This window comes from Nipponia nippon, unplaced genomic scaffold, assembly GCF_047370975.1.
Source record: "Nipponia nippon isolate SJK-2023a ecotype South Korea unplaced genomic scaffold, ASM4737097v1 scaffold_11, whole genome shotgun sequence".
Lineage (NCBI taxonomy): Eukaryota > Metazoa > Chordata > Aves > Pelecaniformes > Threskiornithidae > Nipponia > Nipponia nippon.
In genome coordinates this window covers 23396844-23412838 of record NW_028262302.1, presented here as the reverse complement: position 1 = coordinate 23412838, position 15995 = coordinate 23396844, and the positions used below count along the sequence as shown (strand labels likewise).

General features: G+C 37.0%; 1 protein-coding gene across 12 annotated transcripts in view; it reads left to right on the top strand.

Moving 5' to 3' along the window:
• Positions 1 to 15995, top strand: part of BRF1 (BRF1 general transcription factor IIIB subunit) — a 176120-nt gene that overhangs the window by 63912 nt on the left and 96213 nt on the right. For 11 of the 12 annotated variants that reach the window (XM_087747900.1, XM_087747912.1, XM_087747908.1 and 8 more), the window contains 2 exons: positions 5901 to 5932; positions 14493 to 14565. In XM_087747900.1, the coding sequence (XP_087604026.1) occupies positions 5901 to 5932; positions 14493 to 14565 (105 nt within the window). Of the gene's footprint in view, positions 1 to 5872; positions 5933 to 14492; positions 14566 to 15995 lie in introns of all 12 variants that reach the window. The other variant, XM_087747911.1, reaches the window with a different exon arrangement.

Here is a 15995-nt window from a genome sequence, read left to right as displayed (position 1 = left end):
CTTTTTGGACTGTGCAATTTCATACCTGCTTATGTGTTTGAACTCTTTTCAGACACAGGATGTTTTCTGCAGTGATTTTACTATTTACTCTTGTTTCTTTTTCCGTTGCAGCCTGAGCTTTGCTCCTTTCCCGGTGCCTCTCTCCCATTCTTGTCTGCCAGCCCCACTCTTCTTTTAAGTTCTTCCTTAAACCTTGCTTCTCCTAGCAACCTCTCTTGTTTTCTCTCACCAGCACTTGTTCAATTTACTGTTCAGGGGATGGGGTCCGTCTTTCTTGCTTGGAGACTTTTTGTTGTTTGAATATAGCCAACTGTTGTTCATACATGGTCACATCATCCAGGTTGAAGATTAACCTCATGTCTCTCAAAACTTTTAAATTAATAATTACTTTTTCATTCTATGCCTAAATTTTTTCTTTTCCCAAAGTAAATACACTAACTAGATTATCTCTCAGTAGCTTAGTATGGATATTCTTTGCATATTTTATCCATCTGATATCCTGAATAATTGTGAAGTTGACTGTACAAGCATTTTGGGAAAAGAAATGTGTTTGTTTTTTTTTTTTTACTTTTTGATTGTGTTGTGCTGTATTATAAATTTACATGTGACTATGTAAATACTTTGCAATATCCCACAAAGCAAGTTATTTACTTGAACTCAGTAACACTAGGAATACAGCCTAGCCCCAGTCCTTTGAAGCCCATATTCTCTAAGGGCAGCGTTTTCAAAAGTGCTGAACGCTCGCTGTATATTCAGCTAGCCTGGCATCCTTTTGAAAATATTCCTGTAAATGGGCATGACTCTGAAGACAATTAAGAAAAGCTACAGCATTAATTTAGTAAAGACTGAACTGTACGTGCATTGGGGAGTTTGAAGGTTAATGTAGCTCGCAGGCGTTGGATCCATCCAGTCTAACCGGCTGTGGCGCCAGTCAGCAGCCCAGTTGCCCTAGATTTTGTCTACAGTCACTGGAGATAGAGGAAGGGAGAACTGGTGTCAGAGGCTAATTCAGAGCTTAGGTGAGCCAGGAGGCTACACTTCTAACCCCTTCAGGTAACGCCATGAAATCAGGCAGTCTGGATGCAGCCCGAAATGGCTGTTGTCTTTTTTTAACAGTCTGATGCTGAATTACTGCTGTTAACTTTGTCTTAACTATGAAGATGGGGCGTTGCATGTGCTGAAAGGGTACTGCTAGAGAAACATCCTGATTTACCTGGGGAAGGAGTGCAGCACTGCTTTTTCTCCTTAAGTTGGGGATTTTAGAATACAGAATACACAAAAATATAGTTTTACGAAATACAGATGTGCAGCTCTGTGCAAGAAGGCCAAAAACCCCACAGACCAAAACACAATTCTTTTTTTTTTTTGCTCATGCATTAATCTACACATAAATAAACATAGCTTTTTATGAAAATGGCATTTGTGCTTACCAGTTTGATTTATTAAATGCTGTTTTTATTTGTATACTCGAATGCAGCCTGTGCCCTGTGGACTTTTTTGCACAAAATTGCAAACTTAAGAAACTTCGGAAACTGGCTCTGTAGGATTTCATCCTCAAGGCAAAGCTTTTATTAGAGTTATCAGAAATGAGTTTTCTACAAAAGAATTGGTTTTGGTTGTTATTTTCTAATCATTTTAATTCGGTGTCATTGGGAAGAGAAATGTTTAAGGTAAACAATTAGTGCTGTCAGTCAGTTTTAATTAATTGCTAATTAAAATGGTGAAGGTTTGTAAAGCAGCAGAGATATTCGTGATAAGTCATAATCAGAAATCACTTTGTGTATGAAAATATGGGAAAGGAAGTTTGTGAATTGGGTGTTGAACTGAAAGGTGGAAAACTGGGTTCAGGGCCAGGCAAATGCAGTCACTAGTTTTTCACCCTGGTATCACTCCACTTCTATGTCCACCGCCCCTTTTGTCTCCATGTGTTTGTTACTAAAAGTGCTTCTGGGAAGTTCCCATCTCTTATGTAGCTTATACAGAACCACAGTTGCAAATATTTCATTTCATTCAGAACTTGAGAAAAATTTGTTTTAATATCCAGAGATTTTTTTTTTCTTTTCAATCAGATTTCCCATAAGCTTTGCTTTTGCAGCCAACTGAATTGTTCTTGTTGAGTACAGAGAGGGACTTTGTGTTTACATATTTTATATATTTAATGGATCTGGTTTTAGTTTTTGTTAGAAACAGAAAGCATTTTAGCTTCAACTGAAAAAAGGTAATGCTTCGTTAGTGGACAGCACGGCTCTTACGGATGTCAAATTTCTGCTGAGCGGCTTGCAGTCACGATTCCTTGGCATTAGTCCTCTTTCTGTTGTATGGCTGATTTTGTAGTAAGCTTGTAAAAATAAGTTCTGAAGGTAACTTATGAAAACTAACTAACTAAAATAAATACTAGACTGTCTTCTTCCTGCTACTCATATGTGCCTGTACCTCCCAGATATGACATGGCTACATAGTGGAAAAATTTTGACACAGTAGCATGAAATAATCTGTTTGAAGGTTTCCTGATTATTGTAGATTGTCAGACACTAAAATAAAGGTTTTTAAAATTTTTTTTTAGGAGGGGGAACAACTCTATTGTAAATGATAATTGTTATTTTAAAAGCATCTTCCACAATTTATTCCTGCATCTCTGTATAGAACTTTGGCAAATGGCAGTTTTGCCTCCTGCTAAATGTTAATATTGAAAACCAAGGGGATTTCGCTGCATGTAAGTACTTCAGGATTGCTGGAATATGCAAAATGTAGGTCTATCTGAAGGACAAATGCATGCTCGTTTTGGTATTTTGGGTTTTAGCTTTCCGGTACTATTAATTTCATCATGAACTCTGGTTTCCTATGGTGCTGAGAATGAGGTCACTCTTGCTGTGATTCATGGAGCTCTCAATTATCCACAGATTACTAGATTGCAAAGGCAGAAAAGGAGCGTTCTGGCCACTCAGCCTGACCTCTTGCATCATGTTGGTCAAAGGATTCCCTTGAATTAAATCTTTTGAAGGAAAGCCTTTAGACTCATCTCACTTCGATTTAAAAGTTTCTAGTGATGGACAGTGCATACCTTGGTGAAATTAGCTTAAAGAATGAACAGCAAAGGAAAAACAGTTGAAACTGTTGAGGCTTTTCCCTTTTCCTTTTTTTTAAATTGGGTGCATTTATAACTTAAGTCCCCTTGTGTTTATGTCCTGCTATTTTGTGTGTGTATATCTGCAATATCAGTACCTTTCTATCCCTTTAAGAACTTTTCCATGTGCTAGCAGTCTCCATATGTAAAAATATCATTGTTTTCTTTCAGCTTCAAAGAAAACATTTATCTTATGATTGTATAATTTTTGAATACATATTAAGTATTATCTGCTGTTTTCAGCTGTTGTTGTATGGTCTCCTGAACTGTTCCAACTTTGAAAAGAAGTTTGAAAACAACTGCCTGTTTTTACAACTATTTCCTGCTGATAATTGTGCTCACTATATTCACAGTAAAGGCCAACCCGTTGCTACTGCATGACTCAAATTTCCCCTTTGCTTTTGCTTTTGCTTCACTGTAGCAGCTACACATCTAACCAGGGAGAGAGATTGCTGGAGGCTACCTTAAATGAAATCCAGAAATGCCACATTTTTACTGTGACCTTTGCTTACAATTTCAGTGGACACTTGAACTAACTTCTCCAAGGAGCAAAGCAACTGTATGGTAAAGCATCTATCGTGTAGCTCTAAATTGCTTCAGAGCTGCCTGAACCCTGCAAGTGAATTTCCCATCTTCTTAGCTCTAATATTTTGTCATTATAAATGTATGCAATGCTCTCTGTTTCTCTGTACTTGGACAAAAAGGTGGATTTGTTTTTTTCTTACAGTAATAAAGCCTGAGCACTTGTAATGCGTTACTAAGTTTAGGTCTTCCACCAAAGTGTTTTTAAGAGTTTGAGGAAGATGAAGAATACTTTGGTATACAGATTTCATGACTGTAACTGAAGTGCCTAGGTTAGAAAAGTGGCTCTCTGGCTCACCTAGGATCTGAATCAGCCTCTGGCACTGATGCGCTCGGTCTCCTGCTCTGTCTCCAGTGACAGCATGTTGGTGCCTCAGTAACCTATGAGCTGCTTTTCTTTTGATTTTTTGGGTGTTTTTGTTTGGTTTTTCTTTTTTTTTTCCTAAATTGTAACAAAATCTATTGGATATGAGCGATAATTTTAGTTTATCTCAGTGGTAAAGGTATCTCAGGGTGAGCATAGAGTAACCAGACACTTCAAGTCAGTAATGAGCTAGGAACATTTTCAGACCTAGAATATTTCTGAAGCATAAAACTGGTGTAGTGATTTCTTCCTAGGTTTGTTTGAGTTGCTGACAAGTATGGTTCCTTGGCAATTTCGTTGTTAAAGCCTTTCCATTTTCTCCTTTCTCATTACTTTGACCAAAAAGTTGGGTTGAATTCAGTTTTGCTCTGTGTAAATTTCTAAGCTCTATATTTTACAAATTGTTTTTGTTAGCAATTTCCTTACTGTGTTAAAATTTAAGATTACTTTAATGTCTTGTATAATATTATCTATAAGGGATTTTGGATTTTTTCAGCAACATACTGAGTTTTCAGCTAATTAAATATCCAGCTATGCTGTGTTTTTTTTAAATGCTAAAATTAACTTTCACCAAATAATATTAACATAATGTATTGAATTTTGTAACAAATTTGGAGTACTAAATTCATATTATTTTAAATGCAAACTAAGGATAGAAATGCTCAAGGATAAAAATTCTTAGTGAGACAAATGTTTATGTATAAACTGATTACGTTATCTGAATTATTCTCCTTGCATGGCTGATAATACTTAGGAGAAACGTGTACTATATTCCTCTGGAATACTTTAAGAACAACATATGCTAATACTTGCGTTACCACGATGTACCAAACTATACTGATGTCCCTGTGTGTTTTTAATACTGGATTTCATAACACATTGTTACATACAGAAACGCACATACACACCCCCACGTACACGTCTTCTTTGCCTCTCTCTGTCTCCTTCTCTCACACTTAACTTTGACACTTCTTTTAATGGTAAAACTGTAACCCTTTTACGATGTGTAAGCCACACCTGAGTAGCTGATAGGATCCAGCATGTTTCTTACTTTGATAGCAGTGAGAAGGGTACCTTTGCACCTTAAGCTTAATGGTGTTTTTTTCTTTTTCACTTATTGTTAAGACAGTATATTTTAAGTGTGCTTACTTTCAGTAAAATCTAATGCAAATTTGTAGTGGTTTTGGCTTGTAGTTAGCCATTAGGAGTTCCAAGTGTGCCCATAATGAGTAGTAGACAGTGACCTAATATTTTTGCAGCAGCAGAGGATACGATGGAGTGAGTAAGAACTCAAAGGTAACAGCTGTTTCTCTTGGTCAAAATGGCTTTCACTTTCCAGCTCTTTGACAGGTCCTCATAGAAGAGGACAAAAGAAACTTTTATTGCCGTTTTCTTAGTTTGCTCTTCCATCTTTTTCTGGACTCCTAAGCTGGCATAGGAGACTGATGATGCTTTACGTTCTTAAATAAAGCGTATTGAGAGTATTCTATCTTGCTGCTGTTATTGGTTTTTGTTATCATTGGGTCTTTCTTGGGCTGCATAATATGGTGAGTATTGTAAGTTGCACAAAGTGTTGGCTTGTTCTTTGAGGCCATCGCTCCACATAAGCAAGTTCTGCAGTAAATGCAGTGGGTGCTGGCAGGATTTCTTGGGGGGTTGAATGGTTAGCTGGATGCTGGCTGTTAGCAGAAGTGGTGCATCCAAGTACCTAGTCCTTATTTGGTTTCTTTGACAGTTAAACCTGGGTTTATTTCTTCCTTTTTGGGGTTGCTAATGAAATTAAACACACTCATATTTAACAGGCATGTATATTCCTTGACTTCTTCACAGACATGTTACTTGACCTCAGTGACCTTCTTCAGGTATTGTATCTTTTTTCAATTGAAACTTTTGTTGAATTGTAAAAGTTTAAGATTAATTACAAGCAAAGAGCTGTCAGCATGGGCTGTTTGGGATGTTTTAATTTCTCTCTAAAAATTCTGAACTGGAAAATCACTGGGTTTGTAAATCTGAGTAATTGTTCAGTAAAATGAAATGTCCAACAAATATTTTTTGCTTTTAATGCTGCAAGTTACATATCAAGAGTTAATACGATCCTTTCATCGGGATTCAGAGTCGCTGCAATGGCACAGGGTCAGATGTTACACATTTTTAAAACAACAGTTGTTGAAGACAAAAATAACTTTTTTGGTAGGTAATACCGTGTAAATGGATTAGTGCACTCCAGAGACGTGTTTTATAAAATGTATTTTGAGAGAAATACGCACTTGCTCTGTATGTGGAAATAGAAAGCTCTACTGACATATGCTGTCTTACCCTCATTCTCCATGTTACAACTGTTTTACATACAATGTGAGTAGGTTAGTTGCATCTATTTTTGTCCTCCCAGCTGTCTTGGTAAATGGCATCCTCTGAAGACTATTTATTGCTTGAAGCAATCTGCTGGAATGGCAGCAATCAAATGAATCTTTAATTCTTAAAATTAGTAACTTTTTCCTCTTCTCTAAACTCTTATTGAATTATTTTGATTACTTATAACCAAATACTGCATGTCTAGAATGGGAGGTTTATTTCCTTCTAAATACAGGTGATTTTTCATTGTGATTTGTTATGAAATAGAATGATCATAGTAATATGAAGAAAGAATAGTCACACAATGTGAAGAAGAAGAGGTATTGTATCTGTAAAAGAAAAAAGATGTATTGTCAGCAGGAACAGACAAGAAAGACTGAATAGTTTGTCTTTTCCCCTCTGTACATTCCAACCAGAGGAAGTGTTGAGATGGGGCATATGAGGACCAAAAGGTTAAACAGGGGTAACTGAGGAGATGGGAGAGACAAAAGTAGATTAGTAGTAGGGAAACAATCAACCCCAGAAAGAGGAAAAATGTGAAATTTCAGTATCATGATCTGTATTTATGTATTTAACTGTGAAGACTTCTGATGTGCTCCGCTTCATAGCTTCTTTAAGGTGAATCTGAGCAAACAGGAATTCTTAAATGTTGTTGTTAACTGTAGTTAGCCAGAAAGTCCTGTTTGAGAATGCATAAATGAGCTTTTGCTTTTCAGGTCCTAGCTTGATTTCTCCCCCACCCTGAGTTTGTTTAAAAAAAAAAAAAAAAGCCACCAAAACTAAACAAAAAAAATCTTGGTGGCAAAATGCTAATGTCCCAGGCAGAAAACTTCAGTGTATTTTGCTTTAGATCACCCTTTGCCCACAGATTGTGTGCCTAAAAAAGAAAAGCAATTAGTTCATTAGATTGTACTATATTACCTTGAAGTGCCTTTATTTTCAAGGACATCTCTCCCATCCTGAAGTTGGGATGTGAATGTGATTAAAGAAAAAGAAAGGTTGTTAGCGGTGGTAGTAGTGGCAGTGGTATTATCTTTCTAAAATATTTAACTTGTTCAGACTCATCTGTGCAAAATATGTCATACTGGTCCAGGTAATTGTTTTTCTTGGTAAAATGAGAAAGGTGTCAAATTTTATATCAGAAAAACATCACATCTGAAAGTCGAAAAAAAGAGTTGAAGGTCAGCAGTAGCTCATGCTTATTAGATGCTCATAGCAAATTTTGAGATTTTTCTTCAGAATTTTCTACCTGATGCAGCTCAGTTGGGAGGTAAAGTGACCCACAGGGCTGCTAATCATCTGGCCGCAGGAATTTTTTGAAGAAAGTTACCAAATGAAACACCCTTATGGAGTATCTTCATGGAGGCTACTGACTGAATTACAGAACACCTTGAAATAGGTTTCAGTGCATTGGGGGGGGGAGGGGGGAGGGCATAACAACCTTTCATGTATTGCTTCATCTAAAAGCAAAACAAAGCAAGCTGTAACTCCAGCTACCAGCAAAAAAGATAAATGAAAGCCTGTGAAAAAGGCCATCCGTTGCTTCCTTTTGCCATTATCTGTGCCATTCTGCATCCCACCTATGGCACCCTCCACATCAGTGACCTTCAACCAGTGTCTTGCAAGTGCTGGGAGAGCCAACACCCTCTGTAGTCCACAGCACAAGAAAGGTGGTAGCTAAGAGTAATATGAAGATTTGAATCTGCTGTTACCTGCAACTCAGTATTTGTTTAATGACCTGTCATATTTGTGTTCTTTCTCTCTTGCTCTGTTTAGCTTTTAAAAAAAAAAAAAAAGGGAAGGGAAATCATAAGTGTGGCCTCTTAGGCTCTGGTCTGGACTTCTTGTACAACCTCTCTTCCTGTCTTTGAGTGGCTTTGGGATTTGGTCCCCCATTCTTCATTAAAAAAAAAAAAAAAAAAAAAAAGCTGTCCCCTATAGTGTAATATGCTTTTAGAATAGTATTATGCAGCTAAAGCTTAGCAATAGAGGAGACTAGTTTTCAATGTTAATGGTAGTGTAAGTCAATCAGTTTTCCTCTTATGCTGATGACTGAGATGTGGGAGTTTGTCTTGTTCCACTGGAGAACTGCTACATTTCATAATAGTTTTTGGAGCTTCAAAATTGCTGTCATCTTGGAAAAGACAAAATGTCTTTTTTTTTTTATTAGAAAAGCAATTTCTTTGGTATTTTTTTCTCCCATTTTATCTTCAGGTGAAATATGTTCTACGTCTTGGAAACCTCCTGTTGAGAGTGTTGTCAGATTCAGTATGCCGCTGGTACATTTAGACTTTAAAGCATTATCTGAAATGAACTGAAAATGTCCAGATCACTGCTACAAATCAGGCTCCTTCCTTGTGCAGAGCAGAGCCATGCTGCATGTTGATTGAGTTGGAAGGACGATCAGTCATCAGTCTCTGACAGGGAAAGTACTTGCTTATATTTTCAGATACTGCATTTTACTTGCAAATATAATCTTTAGAGAGGTCTGTAATCAGGCCTTTTGTTTGCTTTTTTGTTAGTCCAATCTAAGCGACAGGCCTTGCTTGTTTAGGAGAGTTGTGAAGCTTGTCTAGCCTTGGCCCAACTTTTGAACAGTTAAGTTTGCTCATCTGTTTCAGAGCACCTCATTCCTTCCACCTGGAGAACTAGTTGGCTACAGTTGTGATCTTGGTGTGGTCAAATGCTGCCTTTCTCATCCTGGGAAATGGCAATTTCTTTTTTTTTTTTTCTCTTGTTATCTCCAGTGTCATGGTCTTTGCAACGTGGTCATAAAAGACTTTGGGAAGAGGTGTTGGCAGTGCTTTGATCTCCAACTTCAGCCTAGTAGAATATAATTTTTAGTGTGCCTTGTGGTGTGTCCTGCTCTTAAATAAGGCTAATGCTTACTGAAAAGATGTTACAGAGCCAGGCCCTTTACAGGAGCGCACAGCAGGAGGATTAGCAGCAATGGACATAATTAATTAAAATGAGATATTTTGACTTGATATCAAGAAAAGGTTTTTCACCACGAGGACAGTCAAGCGTTGGAACAAGTTGCTCAGAGCAGTTTTGAAGTCTCTGTCTATGGAGGTTTTCAAGATCTTGAGCAACCTGGTCTGTTCTTATAGCTGACCCTGCTTTGAGCAGGAGGCTGGGCTGGAGACCTCCTGAGATTTGTTGCAATTTGAACTAACTACGATTCTAGGTAAGGGAAGGGGGTGTACAAGAAGTGAAAATCAGTATCTGGTACCTGCTTGGTCTAGTCCTCCTTCAGTCTCTCTTCCACTTCAAAACACAACTCTCATCCCCTGTGTCTTCTCTTCAGTTTGTCTAGTCAAGCAACAGTACTTTCTTGTCCAGAAGGATTTTTAGTGCGAGTTATTTTTATATGCTTGTTGGTTTTGTTTTTTTTCTTTGAAAGGCAGCATTGGCCTCCCTGATTCCTTTATAATTGTTGCAAATTACTCTTTGACTTTACATCTATGCAAGATGGTATGATAATTGTTCATTGTACAGCTGTGGTGTTGGAGGAAGACTGCTATGACTACCACATATGTGATTAGCAAAAGTAGACTCTCCCTTCAGAGTCCCTAGACTGAGGGCAGCACTTTAAAGCATACCATGAGAGGAAGCTGCTTAATTTTGATTTGTGTCTCTCTTTGAACTGCAGTCAGACAAGCTGGGTTTGGTACGTGTTTGTAGTTTCGTATATTGTTTTTCAAGGCTAAATGTAATGTTCTGGTTGCAATATGTATCCAAAAAATAAGAAGTTTTAGTTCAGAGAAGGGTAAAATAGAGTATTTTTTTAAAGACTGTACTCATTTGCTTCAGTTTTTAATACCCTTTGTTCATTTAAAGTTATTAACATGTTGACTGCATTTGCCTTTATTGCCCCTATGCAAATTGCTATGTTGATTGAGTTAATTTAAACAACCTGGTTGGGACCTCCAGGCATTACTATACTAGAAATGTTAATAATGAATCAAATAACCACAGGTGCCTCTTTCCCCAGCAACAGATACTCTCCTTAAAAACTCATTTGCTTTTCATGCTTGCTTAATTATTTAGGCAAGCAGCCATGGACATTTCACGGTGTGAATTCTCATCATGTTCCAACTGCCCGGTCTTTGTCTTTCTGAAAGATAGAAGACCTTAACCACCGTCACCATTTGTAATATTTTTCCAGAATGCCGCACCATGGTCTTGAAAAGTCTTTTTGGAAATTGCTCATAGTGAAAGAGTATTGATTTATAAATTTATGGAACTTACAGTCAAACAAAAACTTTCATTCAACGATTGCAGCTTTATTTTTTTGCTACTGTCCAGAAGGTAAAGTGACCTGGTAACTTTATGAATGGGAGATTCCCTGTTTCCCAAACAGAGTTTAAAGGTGTTAGCCTGATGAACAGCTGAATTCCCATGTCACTGGAAAGGAGGTATTTGTTGTTATTTCTAAAAGTGGAAGTATATTGGTATTTGTGAACTCATCAGGCATGATGTGAAAGCAAGAGGAAATTATGAAAGGATGAGAGTCCCTATGGATGTGTCCCTTTGAAATCAGAATCTGATGACTGACAGATGTGAAATGAAAAGACTGTGTCTCCAAAAAATACTGTGAAGGGCAAAGAGTATAACAAGTAGAAGGATCTTTTTATAAAGGTTTAACTGAATAATTGGAAGCCATTCCTTCTCCAAATGCCCCTTTTAACTAATATAAAGTCTGCTGTAACAAGAGCAGAAGGAACTACTGGTAAAGGACAACATCTTACAGAATCTTAAGTTCTCTGTAAAAACTTAAGGGTAGAAACATTGGGTTGGGTTTTGTTTGGTTTTTTTTTGTTGAGGCTTTTTTGCAGTGCCATGGTGAGCACATACTTTTTGTCTTGAATGATGTCTTCCTGCTGAAGAATCGAAGTTGTTCTTTTTTTAAAAAACAAACAAACAAAAACAAACCACAAACTCAGTGGCAGGTCTATATGTTTGTAAATTTATTCTGTTAAATGTGAACTGAAGGTAAAATAATACAGTAAAAACTATCAGGGTATGCAGATATCTTAAAATATCCCCTCTAAGAGAGGTTAACACCATTCTCTGTACTAGGTATTGATGTTCAAACGTAGGGATTGCATCAAGTTTAGAAAATGTTAATATCTGATCAAAATACACAAAGGGAGAGCACAAGTCCTAGGAAAGTGTATGAAACAATTGTTACACTTTGACAATTTTGATTGGGAAGGGTTTGGGGAAATACTGTTTTTCCGTACGATACTTTTAAATTAAGAAGGGAGAAGAGGCCAAAATTGATGTGGCAAGCTTTAAAGCTGCATCAATTCAAGTCTAAGCCAGAGACATCCTTTTAGAAGGGCATTTTTGTTTATTCACCATTCTAAGGACTCATATAAAATTAGGTTTTATGAATGCAAATGTCATATGGTTCTAAATATGGAGCATTAAGCTTTTGATGGATTGGAGTATATGAATTTTTATAAGAAGTTCGTAATGAAGAAAGAACTAGAAATTAAAGTAGTCCTCTAAATTAATTCTCTTAATTTTCTAAGCTTAATGGAGTGCAAAAAAACCATACAAATGATGAGAGTAAAGACAGACTCTATATGCCTTTTGTATATCTATCATATCTCATCTGACACAGGATGTGTGTGTGTGCATGAGTAACAATTGACATTAGTGACAGTGGCATAAAATTTTAGTGAAAGGGCTTGCTTCCACTAAAACCAGAAGTTCTTAAATATCATGTTTCAGCAGTTCAATGCCATGACAGATTTCTGGGTGAGCTTTATGCCATCTTTAATTTCCCACTTATGAGAAATGCCCCAGAACCTGTGAATATCTGGTAACTTTTAAAGATGAGAAGTGTATTGTTTGAGAGGGCCTCTTTTCTTACTGATTTGCCAGGAAAACTGGAAGGAATTAAATATTCCTGATTCTTTTTGTGACTTTACCTTGGCATTAAAAATGTGTGAGCTTCATGAGGAAAACAATATAGAGCATGTAATCCACTGTATATTATGCTTTCTTTCTAAATAGGTAGTAACCAGAAACTGCAAAGAAATGCTCTTTGTGATCAAAAGAAAGAAATTCCCTGATGTATCATTTCTATTTGAATTTATTATTTTGTGTAAATGCACTGCCTACACCTTGAAGTTGGTCATAAAATACTGATGATGTGGGTGAAGTGGAAAAGCAGGTTACATTTAAGTACATTACTTCTCAAATAGACCATGGATCCTGAGACTTTTAGTTAGGCCAAGGAGAGGAAGATAAAAAACAGTCATTGAGCAATTTTATTATGCATTTGTCTTTGCTTTAGATTTAATTCAGCACCCACTTAGATTGCTAGAACTTCACTAAAAAAGTGCTTCTTTATGCCTCTTCATATTTATTTGGTCTTTGATGGCTGTGTTTATGGAGAGCTTGCTTGGGAGGAGTTTCTTGGAGAGTGACATGGTTTGATGGGGACAAACATCAAGCACTTGGATGTCGTGACAAAAAAAGCCAGAGGGAAGAGTACTTCTCAGAATTTGGCGGGGGGAGGGGGTCCTAGACTAAAATGAAAGGATGGTAAATGTTAAGACTGTACTTTTGTATCTTCTAGGCCAGTCCAACCATTGGTCAGACAAAGCATGGAAGATATTCAATACTTTCCATTAAATATGGAATGAATTAACATCATATTATGTACACTTGATTGGGCAGTCACTTTCAGGATACATGATCATTTTGAGGATTTCTTTGAAGTTCTCATTTTTAATTTTTTAAATTTGAGAAAAATTCTTAAGAACATTTTCCCATAAGGAAAAACTTTGAAGTGCTAGGAGAAAAATGTGTCAGGTTTGTTTGTTTGTTTAAATATATGTATTTTTGCTAGCTTGGTAGAAGCATCTATGCACTTGGGAGGAAAGTTTGCTTTTCAACTAATGTTGGTAAAGCTCTTTTGTGAAACTGAAGGAGAATACACTTAGCAACAGGAGTTTTTATTTCCATAGGCTTGTACCATAATTGACAACTCAGTTGCGTAACTGACTGCTTAGTAAACACCTTCACTATCCTGGCATAGGAAAGAGAGGGGCAGTTCTGTTACATAAAAGCAATAGGGTACATACTATCCTAAAAATAATAATTAAAAAAAAAAATCTATTTGCAGTGTAGGAGGATGAAGGTTTTTTCTAACAACTTTGACCTTTATATGTGCCTTGGGGGAGGAAGGTGTTCGTGGAGCTTCGTGGGAACCTTTGGGGCTGATTGGGAACTGAAGTATATCCTGCCTTTCTTGCTGACCACAAAAACACATCTTAAGATAGTGAAAGAAAACTTCCTCAGACTTTTAAAATACAATGTAGTTGCCTATGCTATAAATTGCAAATCAGAGTATGAAGAGTAACTCCTCCCCTCAGTTTACATCCTCCTGAGTGCAGCAGGGGAGGGGAGGGAAGCAGGGCTCTGTCCCTGGTTCCTTAGCAACTCTGGTGTGGTTTAGGGGTTTTCTGAATTTATCTATCTTTTTATAAAGTAGGGTGATCTGGGGCAATGTCCAAACAGTAAGAAATGACAAATAACCCTTGGGGCATGTAGCACCACCCCTTGCTTTGGTGGAAAAGTTTGGTGTGTGCTTGTGCAATACTTAATTATCCTATTTCACATGATCATACAGAGCTGAAATTTGCACTAACTTGTGAGTATTTGCTCAGGTTTTGTTACGTTACAAGACAAATGACACTTTATATATACTGATATTATATTAAAGTCTACTTAATGCTTTAAGATGTTAGGCAATTTTTCAGTTGGCACCTACATACTACAGACAACAGTGAGCCTGCTGACGAGCATGATGAACGACTTTTGTAATTTTTTCAGTATAAACTTATGCTTTGATTTACAATACTAATTTGTGCAGCTTTTGACAAGCACCAAGTATTATTCTGTACCTATGAATATCGCTTGTATTATTTAAACAGCCTGCTTTAAAAAAAAAAAGATTTCAAAAGTGTGGTTTTTTTTCCTTTCTGCATAAATGTTCTATTAAAAACATTTGTGGTTTAAGATTTAAATAATTTTTTTTTCTTTTAATAGGTGAATGTCTATGTGCTGGGAAAAACTTTCCTTCTGTTGGCCAGAGAACTCTGCATAAATGCTCCAGCCATAGGTATTTTTTTATGAATTGACTTTTGAGTATTTTGGTATATTTTCTGCATGGTTACTTTAAAAGAATATATATGTATGTGTGTATATATACATAGTATTGTGTGCTAAATATCAAACTGGTAACTTAAAAATGAAGCTGGAATCAGTCCAGGCTGAAGAGCAATGCTGACCGTGAGAGCCTGTTCTCCTTTATATAAGACTTTTTTGGGAGCTAGATGCTATTTTCTTTTACAAATAATTTTGTTGTTTTTTCTGAGTGTAGTTCAGGCAATGGGCTGATGTATAATAAGTTTGTGTGCGTCTACAAGTTTGCACAGGCCTGTCACACTTCAGTTCCACAGAGATGCAACATTTGATAAATATTTGCCAAATTTACTATCTGTCCATCACCAATAGCTGAGGCGTTCAGTGCTTGAAATACAAGTGGCTTGATGGAAAATGAAGAGCAACTTTTTCCAAGCTTTTTAATTGGTAAGTCATCACTGAAATTGTAACACAGTGATAGGAAGATGGGTTTTAACCTGTTAAAGGGTAAAAAAAGCTGTTGTCTGGGCTGTAGCCTTTTAAGCCAAGGGAATTCACGCCAATTCCAGTTAAAAGAGTGAGTTTATAGACAGGTCTTGTGACTGTTACCCACCTCTGTGCAGGAATTTTCTTCCTGTATCTTTACCCACTCTCACTCCCACTCTCCTTAATCTGTACCGAGAGAATCAGATGCCTTTTGTGTTCAAGAACACCACACATGCGCAGCCCTTCAGATGTACTCAGCCGGGCACATAACTGCCTGCCTTTCCAGCAAGTAGAACCAGCAGCTCGCATACGAAGCATCGTCATAAGGGCATCCAGGTAGCATTTGGCAGTGCACAGCCATCAGCTGTCGTGGTGTGCTGGCTTTGTTAGCATAGCTTGATGTCTGGTAAAAAGGTCTTGCTTTCAATAATTTGGTTGCCTTCTTATTACTTTTTTTTACGAGAGAACAGGGAGAATTTGTATTGCAGCTTAGTTTCAAGGTGAAAATTAATGCAGCTTAGGAAAAGGTAAACAGAAAACCCTTCTAAATTAAGTGTAGAGGTACTTGTTATACATGGAAAAAAATATTGGTTTAGACTGCTGTTTGAGTATTCTTTCCAAGGTCATTGTAAGAGAGATTTATAAAAAACAGTAAGTATTTCTAATTGGCTTATCTGTAATGCTTGTCAGACACTTGAGAAAAACACCTACTTTTATCAGTCTTGGAGAAAAGTTAAGGGTACTAGCTGTAAAATGACTGCTGATAGTGGATGGGACTATGTTTTTAGAAAAAATAGAGGGGGAAGAAAGATCCAGCAGCTTTTGTTTAAGGTGGCTTATTTCTAATCAGTAATTTTGAGTGAACTTAAAGACCATGTTGCAAGTATTTCTCTAATGTCTGCTCCTGAATGTGAGGCTGGG